The sequence below is a fragment of the Nicrophorus vespilloides genome, unplaced genomic scaffold, assembly GCF_001412225.1.
Source record: "Nicrophorus vespilloides isolate i.1.1-1 unplaced genomic scaffold, Nicve_v1.0, whole genome shotgun sequence".
In the NCBI taxonomy this organism is placed as follows: domain Eukaryota; kingdom Metazoa; phylum Arthropoda; class Insecta; order Coleoptera; family Silphidae; genus Nicrophorus; species Nicrophorus vespilloides.
The window spans coordinates 1-16,705 of record NW_017097461.1 but is presented as its reverse complement, the minus strand read 5'-3'; the positions used below and the strand labels follow the sequence as shown (position 1 = coordinate 16,705).

The 16,705-nt window shown below is 39.7% G+C and overlaps 1 protein-coding gene across 4 annotated transcripts; it reads left to right on the top strand.

The window, feature by feature from the left end:
- The first annotated feature begins 456 nt into the window (after window positions 1-456).
- Window positions 457-16,172, top strand: LOC108560171 (probable G-protein coupled receptor No18). Of its 4 annotated transcripts, XM_017917620.1 has the most exons (7): window positions 457-864; window positions 1,125-1,316; window positions 13,814-14,195; window positions 14,674-14,902; window positions 14,975-15,158; window positions 15,216-15,376; window positions 15,452-16,172. In XM_017917620.1, exons 3-7 carry the CDS (start codon window positions 13,826-13,828, stop codon window positions 16,047-16,049), a joined length of 1,542 nt encoding a protein of 513 aa, XP_017773109.1. In that variant the 5' UTR covers window positions 457-864; window positions 1,125-1,316; window positions 13,814-13,825; the 3' UTR covers window positions 16,050-16,172. The 4 variants fall into 4 exon arrangements, with proteins under 4 accessions (XP_017773109.1, XP_017773107.1, XP_017773108.1 ...); XM_017917618.1 differs by having other exon boundaries at window positions 457-1,316; XM_017917619.1 differs by lacking the exons at window positions 457-864; window positions 1,125-1,316 and adding an exon at window positions 2,264-2,628.
- Window positions 16,173-16,705: the final 533 nt, after the last annotated feature.

Here is a 16,705-nt window from a genome sequence, read left to right as displayed (position 1 = left end):
AGAGAAAATGGACGTTCCATTAATTCCTCTCCAGTTAAATATTATAATGATGTTCAATGTGCAATGCAATTTTATTTTTATTGTAATTATAAATGTGTATCGTATTTTTTAATACGATCTTATAGATTGTGTAAACTTATATTTCGTTCATGTTTTCGGTCGGGTGTGTGTCATTTCTATGTGTTCTTCTGTTTCAGGATTGATTTAATGTTGTTGTATGTCATGTCACTAATCGTTACGTTCCCTTTCAGGTACCTAGATTATAGCATTTCCTTTTATCCTAAATTTCCCTATTTTCTTTTTGATTCCTTCCGGGTGTGCGGTCGCGCGTTTGCTCTCATTTGCTGTGAACGAGAGCAACGGCTTCCACGTGGCCGCATTCCCAGGTGCAAAAGGTATATCATCTTCTTTCGAAGATGATAACCAGGTATCATTTCAAGCGCAACACACAGCCTCTGAATTGTTACAAGACCGTTTCGCATATGACCTTCACGAGGTTGCACCTGTTTCATACAGAATATGCTGCGGATCTCCTTTTGATCCACTAGATTTATCATACGTTGATTTGTCTATGGGATAAAAATTCCTTATTGTTTTGTCCACGGTCTCACTTAACGTAGTGGTTTACATGTGGCCGCTTCTTCTGAGTGTTAAGATACTTTTTTTTACCGACTTTTCATAACCAAAAGAAAAGTTGATAGAAGATAAATGATGATTTCATGCAAGGCCGTTAGATTACCTTCACGTGATTCACCTGTTTAATAAACAAAACTCGATTACTTAGTCTAATCCAGTAGTTTTGTTCATAATTTTCTCGCTGTTCCTCCCATAATCAATATATGATTCATTCAATTAATTCCGCAGGTAATGAGTAATGTTGTTATGTACATTTAATTTATAATTAGTCTCAATCAAGTTATTTTCTAAATTAACTATAATTACTTTTCATTGATAGATCAAACACAACCAATCAACACTAATAATGCATGATTGATTGTCTACTACTACTACTATATACAAAATATCCTCTACAGCAGCTCTCTTAAAGCATCGGTCTTTCCAAAGTGGAAATTGAACTATGTTTTGCGCGAATAATTCCTTCCTCTTATTTTCTTCTTTTTCAGAAGAGAACCTCTCAAGTCTAGCAACGAGGAGCAGCGGAGAGAAAGATAATCGACGACGAAGTGGAATTTCTAGTGAACATTTATTAGCTTTTCTATTATCCCACCCGCCGTAGTGCTGCATATTGTTCGATCCAAGATTTTTGCGCCGACAGAGTGTGTAGTATTGGCAGGAATCGAGAGATCAACTTTACGGTAATTTTTATGTTTCCCCCCCATTTCAAGCGCATCAACAGCAGTATCAGATGTTGTGAGAATCCCTGCAGATTACACGAGTGCACAAACATACTGTGTGCAAAGCGTTACGGTTAATTGTCGATTAATTCGATAATGATTCCGGGAATCCTTCGCTGTTGCGGCTGCTGCTGCTGCTATTATTGTTGCTGTTGTTGTTGTTGTATCGTGTCACGTAATTATTAGCTAATCTGAAGGGCCCGAGCGATAAGCAGTATAGGGAAAGAGATGGATGATGGATTAACGAACGATATGTAACTCCCACATGCATACAAACACGAGGGTGGACGGAGTTGATGATCTGTTTAACAATCGGAATCTGTCACCACCCACCGCACAATTTCCACCCCTACGTCGCTGCAGCACACCATCAACAGCAGCAGCAGAAACGGTTGTTCGTTCTATCGTCGTCTCATCCTCTCGCCGCTCTCGAACTATTTATTATTAATTAAACAGGAACCGCAAAACGCATATGTCGGAGCGAGTTCTGAAATCCCATTATAGAATTTGTACCAATTTTAATTGGTTTCCAGAGCCGTGCAATGAGACTACTTTTCACGCATCTAATTGTCTTTCATTTCCAAGAGAAAATTAACTTGTTTCTGGTTGTGTTGTGTTAACGAGGTTGATGAATAGGAAAAGTTGAAAAACAGTGCGACGCGCGCGTAATCTCTTAGTCCGCTTCTTCTTTTATTTTTATACAATAATTAGGATTTTTTCTGGATTTGCGAGGCGAGAACGAATTTGGTAAATCGACGGCGATACGGGGAAGAGAATGAATGCTGCAATGTTAACGTCGTTAACACCAGCGCACGGTCGGTTAAATTGCATGTATTCTACTGCCGCCGCCTCCACCGCCTGCCCTGCATAATCGAAAACATAAGCGCATACATACGTACGGTCGAGAATTGGAGGCAGCATTGGAGGTTCGAGTGGAACGACGCCGAGCGCGCCGCGACGCTCCGGTTCGGTCGTCCGGTTCTCCTTTCGTTCCTTCCTTCGCCAGTCGGGGTCGGTATTCGAAGCACAAAACGCACGCATCGTTGTTCCCTTCGACCGCTGCCGCTACCGCCGCCGTCGGCAAACATTTATCACGCGACGCGCACCAAAAATTAAACACTCTTTTATTCATTAATGTTATAATTTGCAGTATTAGTTGCGCAACTTTCGATCGAGTCATGTTGCAGTTAATTCGGTCACTTGTTCTTGTTCTCCTCCATTCGGCGATGGTCGAAATTGCCACAAAGTTTGTTTCCCGAATCCGCTGAAGAGGGTAAGTGAGCACAAAAATCTACCCTCCAACAATATTAATTAAATTACACGATTAGGCAAACATTTATTAAGATCTTTTTCTATAGAGAGAAGATATATGTAGATCTGCCTGCTGCAGTTGCTGCTGCCGATTAATTAAAATCTCTGAATATTAAATTGCATATCTCGAGAGTAATTTTTTCCCCTCGGAAAGAAAGCAACAAAAAATCTGAATGAATGAGCTTAATTAACTTTGATGAAGTATTAATAGGCGCGTTCAAAGCGGATCCTCTTCCTCTCCTCTCCGAAGATGAAAATTCGACAATATCTTTTGGAAAAAAATGTCACGGACAGTGAGAGAACGAGTAAAATGAGCAAAAGGTACACACAACAATCGCGCGGTGGTGAATGGAACGAATTGTCGTGGGGGAGGAGGAAGAAAGTTTCTTTATTTACTCGTTAAACACACTCGCGCACACAATACAACAAACACTTTTGATCCTCCTCTTTCCGCACTCGTACCAAAGTTTTCTCCAATATCATCGCGTCCAGCATTGAATGATGAAAAGAGATATCTAGATAGATACAAACTGTGTTTGAGGTTTGAGCGATGAAGGGGTTGATGTGGTTGGGGTTGTTAATGTAAGATGGGAATCGCGAAAAACCGCTTTCCGTTATTACAGTTTGCAGTGTACAAACAAAAATAGCAATTACAATTGTTTACGTGCGGCGAAGCACAAAACATCGGGCGGGCGATGATGATGTTGTTTGCACGTTGTTTCCGAATCGAAATTGCACCCATTTCCATAGCAGCAAATGGTCGCTTAGCAATATAAATAATTGAAAACAAAACGAGATCGCCAGAGGTGGACGCGAAATGAAATCGGTTTGGAAACAAACGGACGATGAGACCATCAATTTTGTGTTTGTTGTTAATTTATTTTTCACAAAAAAAATATATCTAGTGCAATTGCTGTTTGCTTCAGTCGTACAGTTGATATAGTTTGCGCTGCTGAAAATGCATTTCGATTTGATTTATTCATTCGTTAGTCTAGTTTAGTGGATTAAATAATTCTAGTGTTGTCCGTTCAGTGTTTGCCATTGAGTAGTAGGCAGTCACAGTTCGGGTGTACTAACTACCTGATTTATTCGTCGTTACGCGCGCACGTTACGATATTAAAAGCCATAAAAGTCCTTTACAAAATGTTGATTTACAGCGAGCAACGGCAGCAGCAGTAGCAGCAACTCTCCATATAAATGCAAATCAACTTGGTTATTTTGCGCATAACAGAATCTCGCTCGCTCGCTCACTCACTCATTGCACTTTACAAGTAACAAGTATTTGAATAAATCCTCTCATTTCTGTCCTTCCTTTTATGTTGTTATTCCAACGATCGTATTGAAATCGTGCCACAACCGGAAAAGAAATAGAGACAGAGAGAGAGAATTAATTAAACGACATTTGCATAAAATTTGTATCTTTCGCTCGAAGAATCCTTTTCATTTCTGCATTCGTTGCGCATCGATTCGTTTTTTCTTTCCTCCTCGGAAAGGAAAGGAAATACACCGTCTTTTCACATAAAGAAAAACATTTTTTGTATCACATTTATTATTATTATTATAGCTGTTGTCGTTTTCCACACAGATAAAGAAAGAAAGAAAGAAAGAAAAAAAAACATCGTTTCATTGAAATTCTTTAGCGAATTTAACGTTCCGAATAGCTACAATGTTAACTGCCTCGAAAATAAATCTCCTAAAGTAGGTGGAAGTGGAGGAAAGAGGAGCGGCTGTAGCCAATACACATTAACAAAGCGAGATGGGCATACAGATGATTTATTTGTTTTCTTCGAGAGAACGCGCGAGGTTTATTTTAGCCAATTTACGAAGGTTCTTCGCAGTGTGAATCGCGCGCGCCGCGCCTCGCCGCACCGCACGTCACGAAAACAATAAGGATGTATCAAATTTGCTTGCTTGCTTGCAACGAACGAACGAACTGTTAGCCTCTCGCGAAAAAGAGGTAATAATAAATCGTGTTAATTGTCTCGAGTAGCGCAGATGTTTACGGCGGATGCGCCGGGATTAAACGCATCGCAATTTCTGCTTGAGATATAATTAATTAATTTTCCCGAACGCATACTTTGCGTTTGAAGAATATAAAGTAAACTATTTTCCGCGAAAGTTTAGTCTTGTTTCTTTCTTCGTTTCTCCTATTGATTTCCCGTCCGAAAACGAAAAAGAGAACGCGCGGTTTTTATTGTTTATATATACGAAATGGAATAAGAACCATTCAAAACAGATGTCTAAATAATAAGTGTAGATTCAGATGGAAACGTTCGCTGACCTATTCCACAAATATTTTCTTCTATCGATTCTTGCTTATTTAAGTTATTTTTAGAACGTTGAAGGTGTATATTAAGGCTTTAGCCCTTATCTTATAATAATAATTTATGTCGTTTGGCGGCGATTAAAAAAGGAGAACGCGACGCGACGTGAACGAAGAACGCTCGTAAATATTTAATGAATATGTGTGTTTTTTAGAGCGACGCGAATCGAGGGCAAAAATTGATGGAACGCACATGGATGTGGATCGTGAGTTTGAAAGGAGGAGGGAGGAGGATATTACACCGAGCGCGCTATTTTTAAACGAGACAAACGCACGCGAAAATTACCGTCTAAGTTTGTATATAATATTATTGTTATTATTGGAGTAGTAGGAGAGTATTAGTGTTAGACGAGGATTAGTGTTTTGAAGGTGTAATGGAAAAACTTTTGGGCTACAAATCAAATGGGACCAAACGATAAGTAGAGGAAGAAGTGGTGGTTGAGTTGTGTGCAAAGTAAAAATCCTTTCAACTCTAGGTAATGAATGGGGTATAATAATAAAGAAAGAGAGAGAGAGAGAGAAAATAAAAATGGAAAATCGTGGGCGGCGGCGCCGGGAACAATTTCTTGAAACTCCTCGAAACTTTTCTTCCGTTCGTTTGTTCTCCCATTAATTGCAATAAGCGTCGCCGTTAGTCGTTGTTTACGTTAATTCTGAGCTGCTGCTGCTGCCGCCACCACCATTGCAGATCGGAGGACATTAATTTATTGCCGAGACAAATGGGGGGAAAATACTTGTTGTTATACGGAGAAGCGCGCTAATAACTCGTGAGAAAATATGCGAAACACTAGCTACATGCAAATAGTAATAGTAATAATAATAAGGATAAGGATTATGTTGGTTGTTTTATAACTATTGTTTATCGTGAAATGATGATGATGATAACAAAATGAAAGCGCATCGATCGGAGGTTTCGTATGAATTATGTATTTATATATATATATGTAGTTGGTAGCGTGAAATTAACTGCGAATCTGTCGTGCGCTAGATGCGACGCGACGCGATATGAAAATAGCGGGGGCGGCGGCGATAGCGAAAAACAAAAGAAAAGTAAAAAACAAAAAAGTGTGTGTGAGAGAGTGAGAAGGAGTGAGAGTATGGATGGAGGTATGCATATTCATGGGGCGCGACCGCCGTCGACTAAATGAATTACAGAAGGTTGGAAGGGAGAAACATAATTACCTATTCATTCGATTCGCGGAATTCAACGATGAAAAGAAATGAAAGGAAAGGAAAACGCGCGTCACTCTTACTATTTACTTACTTACTTACTCATACAACCACGACATTTGAAAATAAAACATTGCGAAACTTACGAATTACTCATAAATGAAAGAAAGGAAGGCTGCGTTGTTCGTTGGAATTAACGACGAGAAAGAAATGTTTTATTATTCGGGATTATCGGGATCACCGTTTATCAAGCAATAAGCGTCCGCTGCGAATCGCTGTTGTTCTTTTGTTTTCCATTTTATTTGTTTCGCCCGATCCGAGTGGGTGCAGAAGAATGGATGATACTTTGGCTGAAGCGTGCGCGCGCTCTCTCGCGTAAAACGATGATAACACGAAGCAACGCAATAATTGATGGGATACAATTAGATCGGTAGCAATTTATTACTGGGCGATTCGCACGCGACATTTATTAGTAGGCCATGAGGAGTAGTAGCAGTAGCAGGAGGAGGAGAATATCCTCAAAGCACACCACCAACGCACGGATTCAAAAGTTAAATTAAGTTTTAAATTTGCATCCGGCGCTAGGCAGGCTGTGGAAGTAAGAGGATGTCGATGGGGATGGTTCTCGTTACGAATTAACATTTACCGGCAAATTATAATAATCTGCAAATTTGTAAAGCCTCACTTCCCCTCCCACTTAAATCAATTTTTCGATTCGGTTCAAGCCTCACGTATGTATATCTATTCATGAGATACATGATAAAACAAAAAAAAACATGTTCGAAAATAACGCAATCAATCTGCGTCTCTCCCCTGTTTCGTATGCATTGCATTGCGTCGCGACGCCAATCATTTGAATATTATAAATTTATACGTCGTTGATTCTCCAATCGTTTTTCGCACTTACTTGTCAAGTAACACGTAACGTTAATAGCTTATTTGTATAAGCGAATGCTTTTGAATCACAGTGTGCTTTTCTTTGTCATCATTAATTAATTAAAGTAATTACTAAGTTAGAAAGCCGCTTTTTCTGTTCTTTCACAAACAACAACAACAACAAGAACAAAAAAACAATGAATCAGAATGTTGCTGCTTTCGTATGAAATTGATCAACAACGATTAATTAAAACTTCTAATTACATTTGTTTTGTCGTCATTACTTTAATCGATTTTACGTCCATTTCAAATTCTAATGAATTCCATAATATCTATATCTGCACGGGATTATTATTATTAATAGAATACTGTGAATAGTGTGCGTGTGTGTGTCGCTTCGGAGGGGAGAAAGAATAAAGTACAAAAAGAACAGAAAAAAAGCGCGAAAGCATCTGAGAAGAAAGATGAGAAACAATAAACACAGGAATTCTGCGGAATCCGGGAGGCGTCGGCGTCCCGTAAAATCATTTCTATATAAACAAACAGTTGAACGTGGTTACCGTTACGTGCATGCATATAACGATGGTAACGAAAATAAAATGAAACATTTATCTACTAATTATTATCTTGACGTATTAATATTTGCAGGGCGCAACAACAACAACAACAAGGAGAACAAGAACAAGTAACGTGGGTGGAATATGCGAAGAGCATAAAACGTGCGCACATAAAGAGTCGGCTTAATTAAAAAAAAAATGTAAAAAGAGAAGAAGAGGTTGGAATGGGAGGGAGGGAGAGCATGTGAAGCACGTAGTGTGTATATGTAGTAATATTTATAATGAAACTTTCCTTTGGGTAAAAACCATCGCAACAGAAGCAAAAAAAACAGATAGAGAGAGAGAGAAAGAAGAATGTGCGCGAAACACGGAAAAGGGCAAAAAAAAAGAAACAAAACACGAATGTAAATTACATTAGCATGAGAAACGGGGGGAACGGGCGAAATTGTTATTACTACAATCACACGACTCGAATAATCTCCTCCTTTTTCGAATTCTTTGATAATTAGATGACCAATCAACCGTCCGTCCTTTGCGCGAACGCCGCAACCAAATCGGCAAACCCATTATAATTAATAAGAATACGAGGTTTGCCCATTTGGTTTGTTTTGGTTTGGTTACGATCCAAACCGAAACGGTTTTTGAGTAATTACGTGGGTTCTTCGGGGATTAAATGGGGTTCACCTAAACAGCAAAAAAAAAGAAGAAGTTATTTGTTGGCGTTGGGGAGTGGTGGATGTGGAGGTTTGGAAGGGTAAGGGAAGCAGACGCTTTTGCGATGAAACTTTATTATCGAACGGGAACCGGAGCAAAAGGACAGAAAGAGAGAGAGACCATTCGAAGCGAAAGTTAATGCATATATGTTACATTACATCCACAAGCGTATCATGGAATGTTATATAACTTTGAACTTGCGTCTGTCGACGAGGTAGTAGTATACGACGGCTACGGGCATCCTGCGGCGGTTTTTGTTTGCGCAAATATTAGCTCAACCAGTTGTCGTCGCATCTGTATTCTCTTCTGCTGCTGCTGCTGCTATTGCTCTACTACTTTTGCTTTCTTTAAACGCACGCAATCGTAAATATGAAAAAGAAAAACTACGATTACTTGCCAAACTACAACCGCACAAAAGAATCCCACCACACGCAAGAACAGAACAATCTTTAAACCATTTTCAGTGCAAGTCTCAACGGAAGAAGTTAAGAAAGTTGAAGCTTATTTATCTTCTTCGTTTCAAATGTCAATGACGATAAAAACCAATAAGCCTAAAGGAAATTAAAACATATATTAATAGTCAAATAAATGTAAAGAAGAGGCCAGGCTATGACTTAATAAGGGGAAAACTATTAAAAGAACTCACACAAATTATAATAATAGCTAAACCAGGAAAACCTACCGAAGAAATCAAGTCGAAAGTTTTCGAAAAACTTCTTGCTAACTGATGCAACGTCAAAATCGTTGCAAACGCGGCGCAAAAGAGCAAGTAAACAGAATAGTAAATACCATCTACCTCCGACCTGGAAAGTAAAAGATACAGCTCGGCTGTCTTTTTAGACATATCTCAAGCTTTTGACAAAGTTTGGCATCTCGAATTACTATACAAAATAAAGAAGAAATTGCCATATAATTATTTTAAAATCATACCTCGATAACAGAATGTTTCAGGTAAAAATAGAAGACGAATACACCGACTTATATCCAATAGAATCTGGGGTGCCGCAGGGAAGTGTTTTGGGACCACTGCTTTACCTTCTATATTCCTAAAACTAACAATACTACGATTGCAACATTCACTGATGACACAGCAATGTTGGAATCAGATGTGAATCCAGCAGTAGCATCCGATTATCTACAGGAAAATTTAGATAAGAAATAAAATCCGTGCATATCACATTCACCTGCCCAACTGGAATACTTAATGGACAAGATCTGTTCAAAGGAACAAAAGTCAAATATCTAAGCTTGCATCTCACCTGGAAAGATCACATTCAGGCTAAGAGGGAGTAATTAGAAATAAAGTTATAGATATGGTCGAGGATACAATAGCAACATTTAGTAGTAGATACGAAGATAGTCTGGAGTCACATATTAATGTTCTGGCTATTAGCCTACTCGACAACAGTGAAACCACAAACAGACTGAAACGTTGCAAACCACTAGATTTAAGTAATTATTAATGTTCAAAATCATTATTATCTATCGGAAAAGATTATCCATTTAATGTTAAGCTCACTATTCACATTGATGAACAGATTGTGAATAAACATAAAAAGAACTTGCCAAACTACTTTTCCTCAGAGTTACCAAATACTTGTGACCAAAATGTAAAAAATTAACAAAGCGAAAGCCGAAAATTCTTTATGCGGAACGGCAATTAATTTTGTAAGAGATAGATAGATTGTCGTTTGGGAACTTTTATGTTGCTGATAGATTTACGACGGGATGAGATGAGACAGGGCGCAACGGCTTTCTTTCGTTTCGTTGTTTGTTGTTGTTGTTGTTTAGTATTTATATGTTTGTTATAGCTCACCGCATTGTGTTTGCGAGACTTTAACGCGTTTAATTTTGAGACTGGTTTTATATGAGGGGCGCACGTGGTGCGATCGGAAATTTCTTCTTCATTGAGGTGAGGGGTGTGTGTGTGTGTGCACGATGTAATTAATTTGGTGGAGGAGTTTGCTCAACAGTTGGTGTCTGTCTACACGCGTTCGTTTAATGAGAATTCGCACGTTTAATGAAATTTCGACCGAAATTTCATTCGCAACGGAAAGTCGAAACAAAAATGCAAATCTAACGATGACGACGACGAGGACGCCTGCTGCGAATGAATATTTTATTAGTTCCATTTCGGTGTGATGAGAGGGGGGACGAGGGGTTGGTCATGGTCATCGGGTGTCGATTGTGTGCATCCGCCGGAAATTGCGATTCCCAATCCGATTTTTGCGAACCCACCTCTCTCTCTCTCTTTCTTTTTAACACGGCACGGGATGTCGCTTCGATCGCATCGCCCGTTTGACGCGTTTAATTTCAATTAGCGAATGCGAAGAGATACCGAGAATTATCCGCTCCCCACCTCTATCACTATCTCTCTCACTCACCCACATGTACACACATACACCGCTTCAACCGCATCCCTTGAGCAAACGACAAGAACAAAAGCGAAAAATAAACAAAAGAGAGTAGCGCACGTAACGTAACGCATTAGATATAAAACAAAATAAGTTTGACATTTAGGGGGGGAGCGATCGACGCACCCTGCGCACATTAAACGTGATTAATGTACAACTTTTCGCCAAAAATAAACAACAACAACAACAATAATAATAGTAAGTAATTACGATTAGTGCGAACGCGTGACGACGAGTCGCGTCTTATCAGATTATTTAATAATTTTAATGAATCAATATTACATTATATATATAAATTGATCTATATTTCTTTTCTACTTTATTATTAATCGACCTTCACGTTTCTCTCTCTCTCTTTTTCTCCATTCATCGATGTATTTACATGAATATATATGAGCGAGCAGAATTACAAGTTTTTCGTTTTGACGAGGGTGCGACGCGAGAATAAAATGATTTATTTTTTCTACATTTCTTGTAAAAAAAAAACATGAACCGATTTGTAGCATAGAACCGATCCACCGTTTCTCGCTTTGTGTGTACGTAAAATGTGTTTATTTTTAAAGAGCGATTAGATTAGATGTGCGTGTGTCTCGACAGGAGGGAATTCATCATAACGAATGATGATAAAGGTAATCATCATCATCATCAGGTAACGTTGGTTGGTTGATATGTGAAATAACAATAATAACATCATATGTACACACATTAACAAAGTTGAATTGCAGGATGGAAAGTTGAATTAAACGTATGTATATGCGGGATTAATGAAGCGGTGAATTCCATCGGGGATGATTATAAAGCTCGCTCGCAATTAAAATGTTTCAATGTGTGTGTGAGGATGCACCAAAGCGAAGAGAAGAAGTGAAGTTTTGGAGCATTGAACATTGTGCAGAGAGCGTCCCTCCTCTACCAACTCCACCTTACTCTTTTCTTCTCGTCCCAAACGGAAGGATGTTATTTTATTTTATAAGGGGAAAAGACGTAATGCAATTCGGGACAGCGCACGGAACTTGCAAGAATATTTACGACCATTGTTATTTCGCGCATCCCCTACACTTCCTACCTTCAATTTCCCGAATCGCATTTTGATTTATACGTGCGCGAAAAGTATTACCCTTTCGTCCCATAAATAATAAAAGTAATCGCGCTTTCATTTAGATGTCAGCACACGCGAATCCGACGCGACCTATGCAACACAAACGACAATTTATATTTTGCACACTGCAAATCAATGTTTCGATGCAACTTTTACTATTTCAATTTCACTGCCGCCGTTACTATTATTACAAGAAAATACGCTTACAATGATGATGATGATGATAATAATGGTAACGCACTTTTACTATAAATAGCGATAAGTGTCGTGGAAGTGGTTCAGTTGAGATTCGCAGGTTCGCGAGGTGCGAGTTGGCCGAACGGAGCGAAAACAAACAAAACGTAACCGAGTTGGCGCTTACGACATCATCATCATCATCCTTTTCATCAACATCGTCTCTCTCTGTGTGTGTGTATGTTGTTTTTTTTTTGTTTAAACAAAAGGTGTTTGTTTACCCGTTGCGAGGCGTTGTGAACGTGGAGATGATAACTTTACGAGTGAGTAAATAACATATATCACTTTTTTTTCTTCTGTTGTTATTGTTGCTGTTGTTATTTCTTTCATTTGTTCGACGATTTGCTGCAACAATTTTTCGTCTATGCGAGTGACAAATTTGTGTTGCGTTTTGTCCCACCGGTAAATAATTGCGAGTGGTAATTAATAGTCGTAATTCAGGCAGCGGCCGACGATTGTGATTCAATTAAACATTAAATATTGTTATTAATTACTGGATGGCAGCGGTAGTGGTCATGACGAATCTGATTATCATCAACCGGTTCGAAATTTCGGATTAAATTCGATTAATAACTAAATAGAATGATTAAATGAGTGAGCGAGTGTTTCGGTTCCCATATAGATAAATCACTTTAAACTTCTTTATCATCAACTCGTTTAATCTCTCTCTCTCTCTCTCTTACACACGAAACACAAATTATTCTATCTATTTTTCTCGCGTGAAGTGTAATAATTAGTTAGTTAGTTGGTTAGTTAATTGCGTCCCAAAGTCCGTGTACTTTCGTGGTCGCAGCAATCGCAGCTCTCTGGCGAGAGCTAGACCTAGAAACGAATATCAAACGACCTTCTTTCTTCGTCTGCGGTTTACAACAACCTACATTGATATGAAATTGCAATACTGTTGTTGTTGTTGTTACGTTGGGCATTCGGTCGGTCGGTTCGAGTTTAATGCATAAATTGGATTTAGTGCGCTGCGAAATTATTAAATTATTATATTCAAAAAAACAATGAAAATCCCGAAATTAGTTTATCGACTAGCGAGGGAGCGAATTAGAGTGATGAAAAACGTACGCGTACGGGATGAAGTGGATGGACGGATGGAAGGAACGTGATTTCGATCCGGTTTGGCGCATATTAACACCCGCTATTAATTAAAACACACGTTCCTCGTTCTTTTAATTGCGATGTTTGATGAGTTGAAGAAGCAGATGATGTAATTAAGGGAGGTTTGTTTAACAAACAGTGAAAAAGAATCGGTTATTTTCGCGCGCGCCCAATAATTGGAAAATGTTCATTTTCCCATTCGGCGACGTAAATGCGAAAGTGCGGCGCACTCGAAAGCAATATCAATGTTAAATAAACAAACGTAATATTCGTCTTTTGATGATGAGAAATAGAAATAGAGAGAGTTAGAAATACATCTTTTTTTGATTGATTAACTTCTGTATTTGTGTTTGCTCACTCACTCACTCTCTGGTCTGGTCTTGTGTTTGTACAACGTTTTCTGCAGATTCTTAGGTGATGGTGGTAGATGATGATGATGTGGGTACGGGGAATAGGAAAGAGAGTTTGAAAATTTCCCAAGAGATGTGTTCGGAAACGAAAAGAACTCTGACGGATTGTCTCTTTTTGAAAATGATATGTTTGTGCTTTTACGATAAGTTGCAAGTTGAAATGAAACCGAAATCATCCCCATTTGTTTTTTATGAATGCAATTGATGGTAGTGAATCGATTCTAATCGAGGAATGTTTTCTATTTTCAGATATGATCAGGAATGTCGGACAACGGAACTATACGGTACGTCGGGGGCGTCGACGTCGTAAGCAACGGCATCAACTGCAACGTCACATCGACGACGGCGACGACGACTGCGACGTCCGCCTTCTCGATGATGGATGGGGGATTGGTGGCGGCGGGCGTTGGAGGCGGTGGTGGAAACCAACACATACAAGAGTTGGCCCTGGCAGGTCTCCTCAGCGTCGTCATCGTCGTCACGGTGATTGGCAACACTCTGGTGATTCTAGCAGTGCTAACGACCCGGCGCCTCCGCACCGTCACCAATTGCTTCGTCATGTCCTTGGCGGTCGCCGATTGGCTCGTCGGCATTTTCGTCATGCCACCGGCCGTCGCCTACAGACTAATGGGTGAGCAATACATCTAAGATATATGTGTGTACGTAAGAATGTATACAAAAGAAAGAGATACATTCTGTGATGGATGACCATATACATTGTTGTTATAATCAAAGTAATGAAAGAGTAAGGAGTTGAACCCCTCACTTATCGATTACGAATTATTTAACTAAACGAATCGTATCGTTCATCGATTTGCGTTCGGATTTCCCTAATTGCATTAAATCTGTGTACCAATAAGTGTTTAATTACTTCTATTCAATGGATTTAATTGATCATCAATGTCTCTCTCTATGTGTCTGTGTGTGTGTTAATATATTGTAGATGGATATAAAAGAAGTCTTTCTAGCGTGTTTGTGTTTCATCAAGTTTCATTACACACGTGTAATAGGTTGATATTCTTTGTTGTGTGTCTAAGAAGTAATTAAGTATAGGTGTAATCACGTCCGTTTTATTTCTATTAACCGACACTTTATTGTTGCTTGTGCAGGTGAATGGGAATTGGGTTGGATCCTGTGCGACATATGGGTATCGTTGGACGTCCTCTTATGCACCGCGTCCATCCTGAGTCTTTGCGCGATCAGCGTGGATCGTTACCTGGCCGTGACGCAACCGCTGAGCTACTCGAGGAAGAGACGATCCAAGCGGCTCGCCTTCAGTATGATCCTCGTCGTGTGGATAAGTTCGGCGCTCATCACATGCCCCCCGATGTTTGGATGGTAAAATTATACACAATTGATCTGTTGCATCTGCAATCTCTCTCTCTCTCTCTGTTTGAATTCCGTTACAAGGTACGAGCACGGAAGGCACACTGGCAAAACGTGCAGATACAACAAGAACACGGGCTACGTCATCTTCTCGGCGATGGGCTCGTTCTTCATTCCGATGGTGGTGATGCTTTACGTGTACGTGCGGATCTCGTGCGTCGTCGCCCAACGACACGATCAGCTCTCGAACATCGAGGGAAGAGCACAGGTAAATTACATCATCATCATCATTCGATATTGAAAATTAATTAATTTGCTTTTGCAGAAGAGCCAGAAGCTCGTGTTGAGTAGTAGCAAGGAGGACGAAGACGAGGAAGTCGAACTCGAGCGCGCGTCTTCCGAATGCGATGACCATCATAAGCTGCAGCAGCAGCAACGTGAAGATGAGAATGAGGAGAAGGTCGTCTGCACGCGATACTTTTCCAGGTAAAAACAAATAATGAATGAATTGAAATAGATAGAACGACGACAATAATGGTAATAATTATATATTTATTGCAGTGGTGGCGAGGATGAAACCGTCGTTGCCGCCAATCATCATGTGGCCGTCGAACTTCGCCGCAAACCCATCGTAGACCGTCGTCATTGTCGCTCGCTGCGATCTACCCTCAGCTATTCCTTCAAGTCCGACCCGAGAACTTCATCCCTGTACATGACTACGACGACGACGACGAAGACCCTCTCGACCAATCAACCGAAGCAAGAGTCCATCCACAGAGACATCCACTCCGTGTTAAATTACGAACCCGCGTCGAGGGTCGCCTCCTTCAGGAGGGAGACGAAGACGGCGCAAACGCTGAGCATCGTCGTCGGCGGTTTCGTCGCTTGCTGGCTTCCATTCTTCATCTACTATCTGCTGACTCCCTTCCTGCCTTCGAGTCCCACCACCTCCGTCGTCATGGGTTATCTGACGTGGCTCGGATGGATCAATTCTGCCATCAATCCGTTCATTTACGCCTTNTACAGTCCAGACTTCCGGATAGCCTTCTGGCGTCTCACCTTCAGGCACTTTTCGAAGACGCGACGAGCCGACGTCAACGCCGCCGCCACAGCCGCCTCAACAGCAGCCGCCGCTGCAACCGCCTTCCAACACAAGTAGACAGCAGTAGACGTGACTGATCATCGATCATCATTATTACCACCTACCATCCTTCCTCCTAAACACTGCTGCTGCTGCTGCTACTACTGCTATCTTCTTGTAAATAATAACGTTTTAATTTATGTCTAGTCATTTTATAAAATTCCCAACGTACAAGAATTTCTTTTTATACAAACATACATACAACATATCAACATACAAAAATATAGATATGTAATTCCATTGCTCAAATTTGACAGCTTATTATTATTATTATTATCATAGGAAAAAAAAAACATGAAGAATAAAAAAACAAAACAATGAAGACCACATAGCTAGCAAAATTGGCTCGTTGAAAATTGCCATAGATTTATCTTCGATGTTCTAGTTAGTGAGTAATGAAATAAACTTCAAGACATTAAAATGTAAAATCTCGTAACTGTAGTTTGTATCATAAGTTGCGCAATGGAAGATTCCTTCATAATTAATAATAAAAACTAAGAAAAAATTAATGATTGTTTTTGTACTTTTCCCAAAACCAAACGATATTTATAAAACAATATTATCACTTATATTATAAATCGTAATATCCTGGTACTTCAAATACTTTCGAAATTTCTACACCACATAGCAGGCGACTCGGATGCAGTACGGGGTTGTCGAGTTTCTCCAATTTC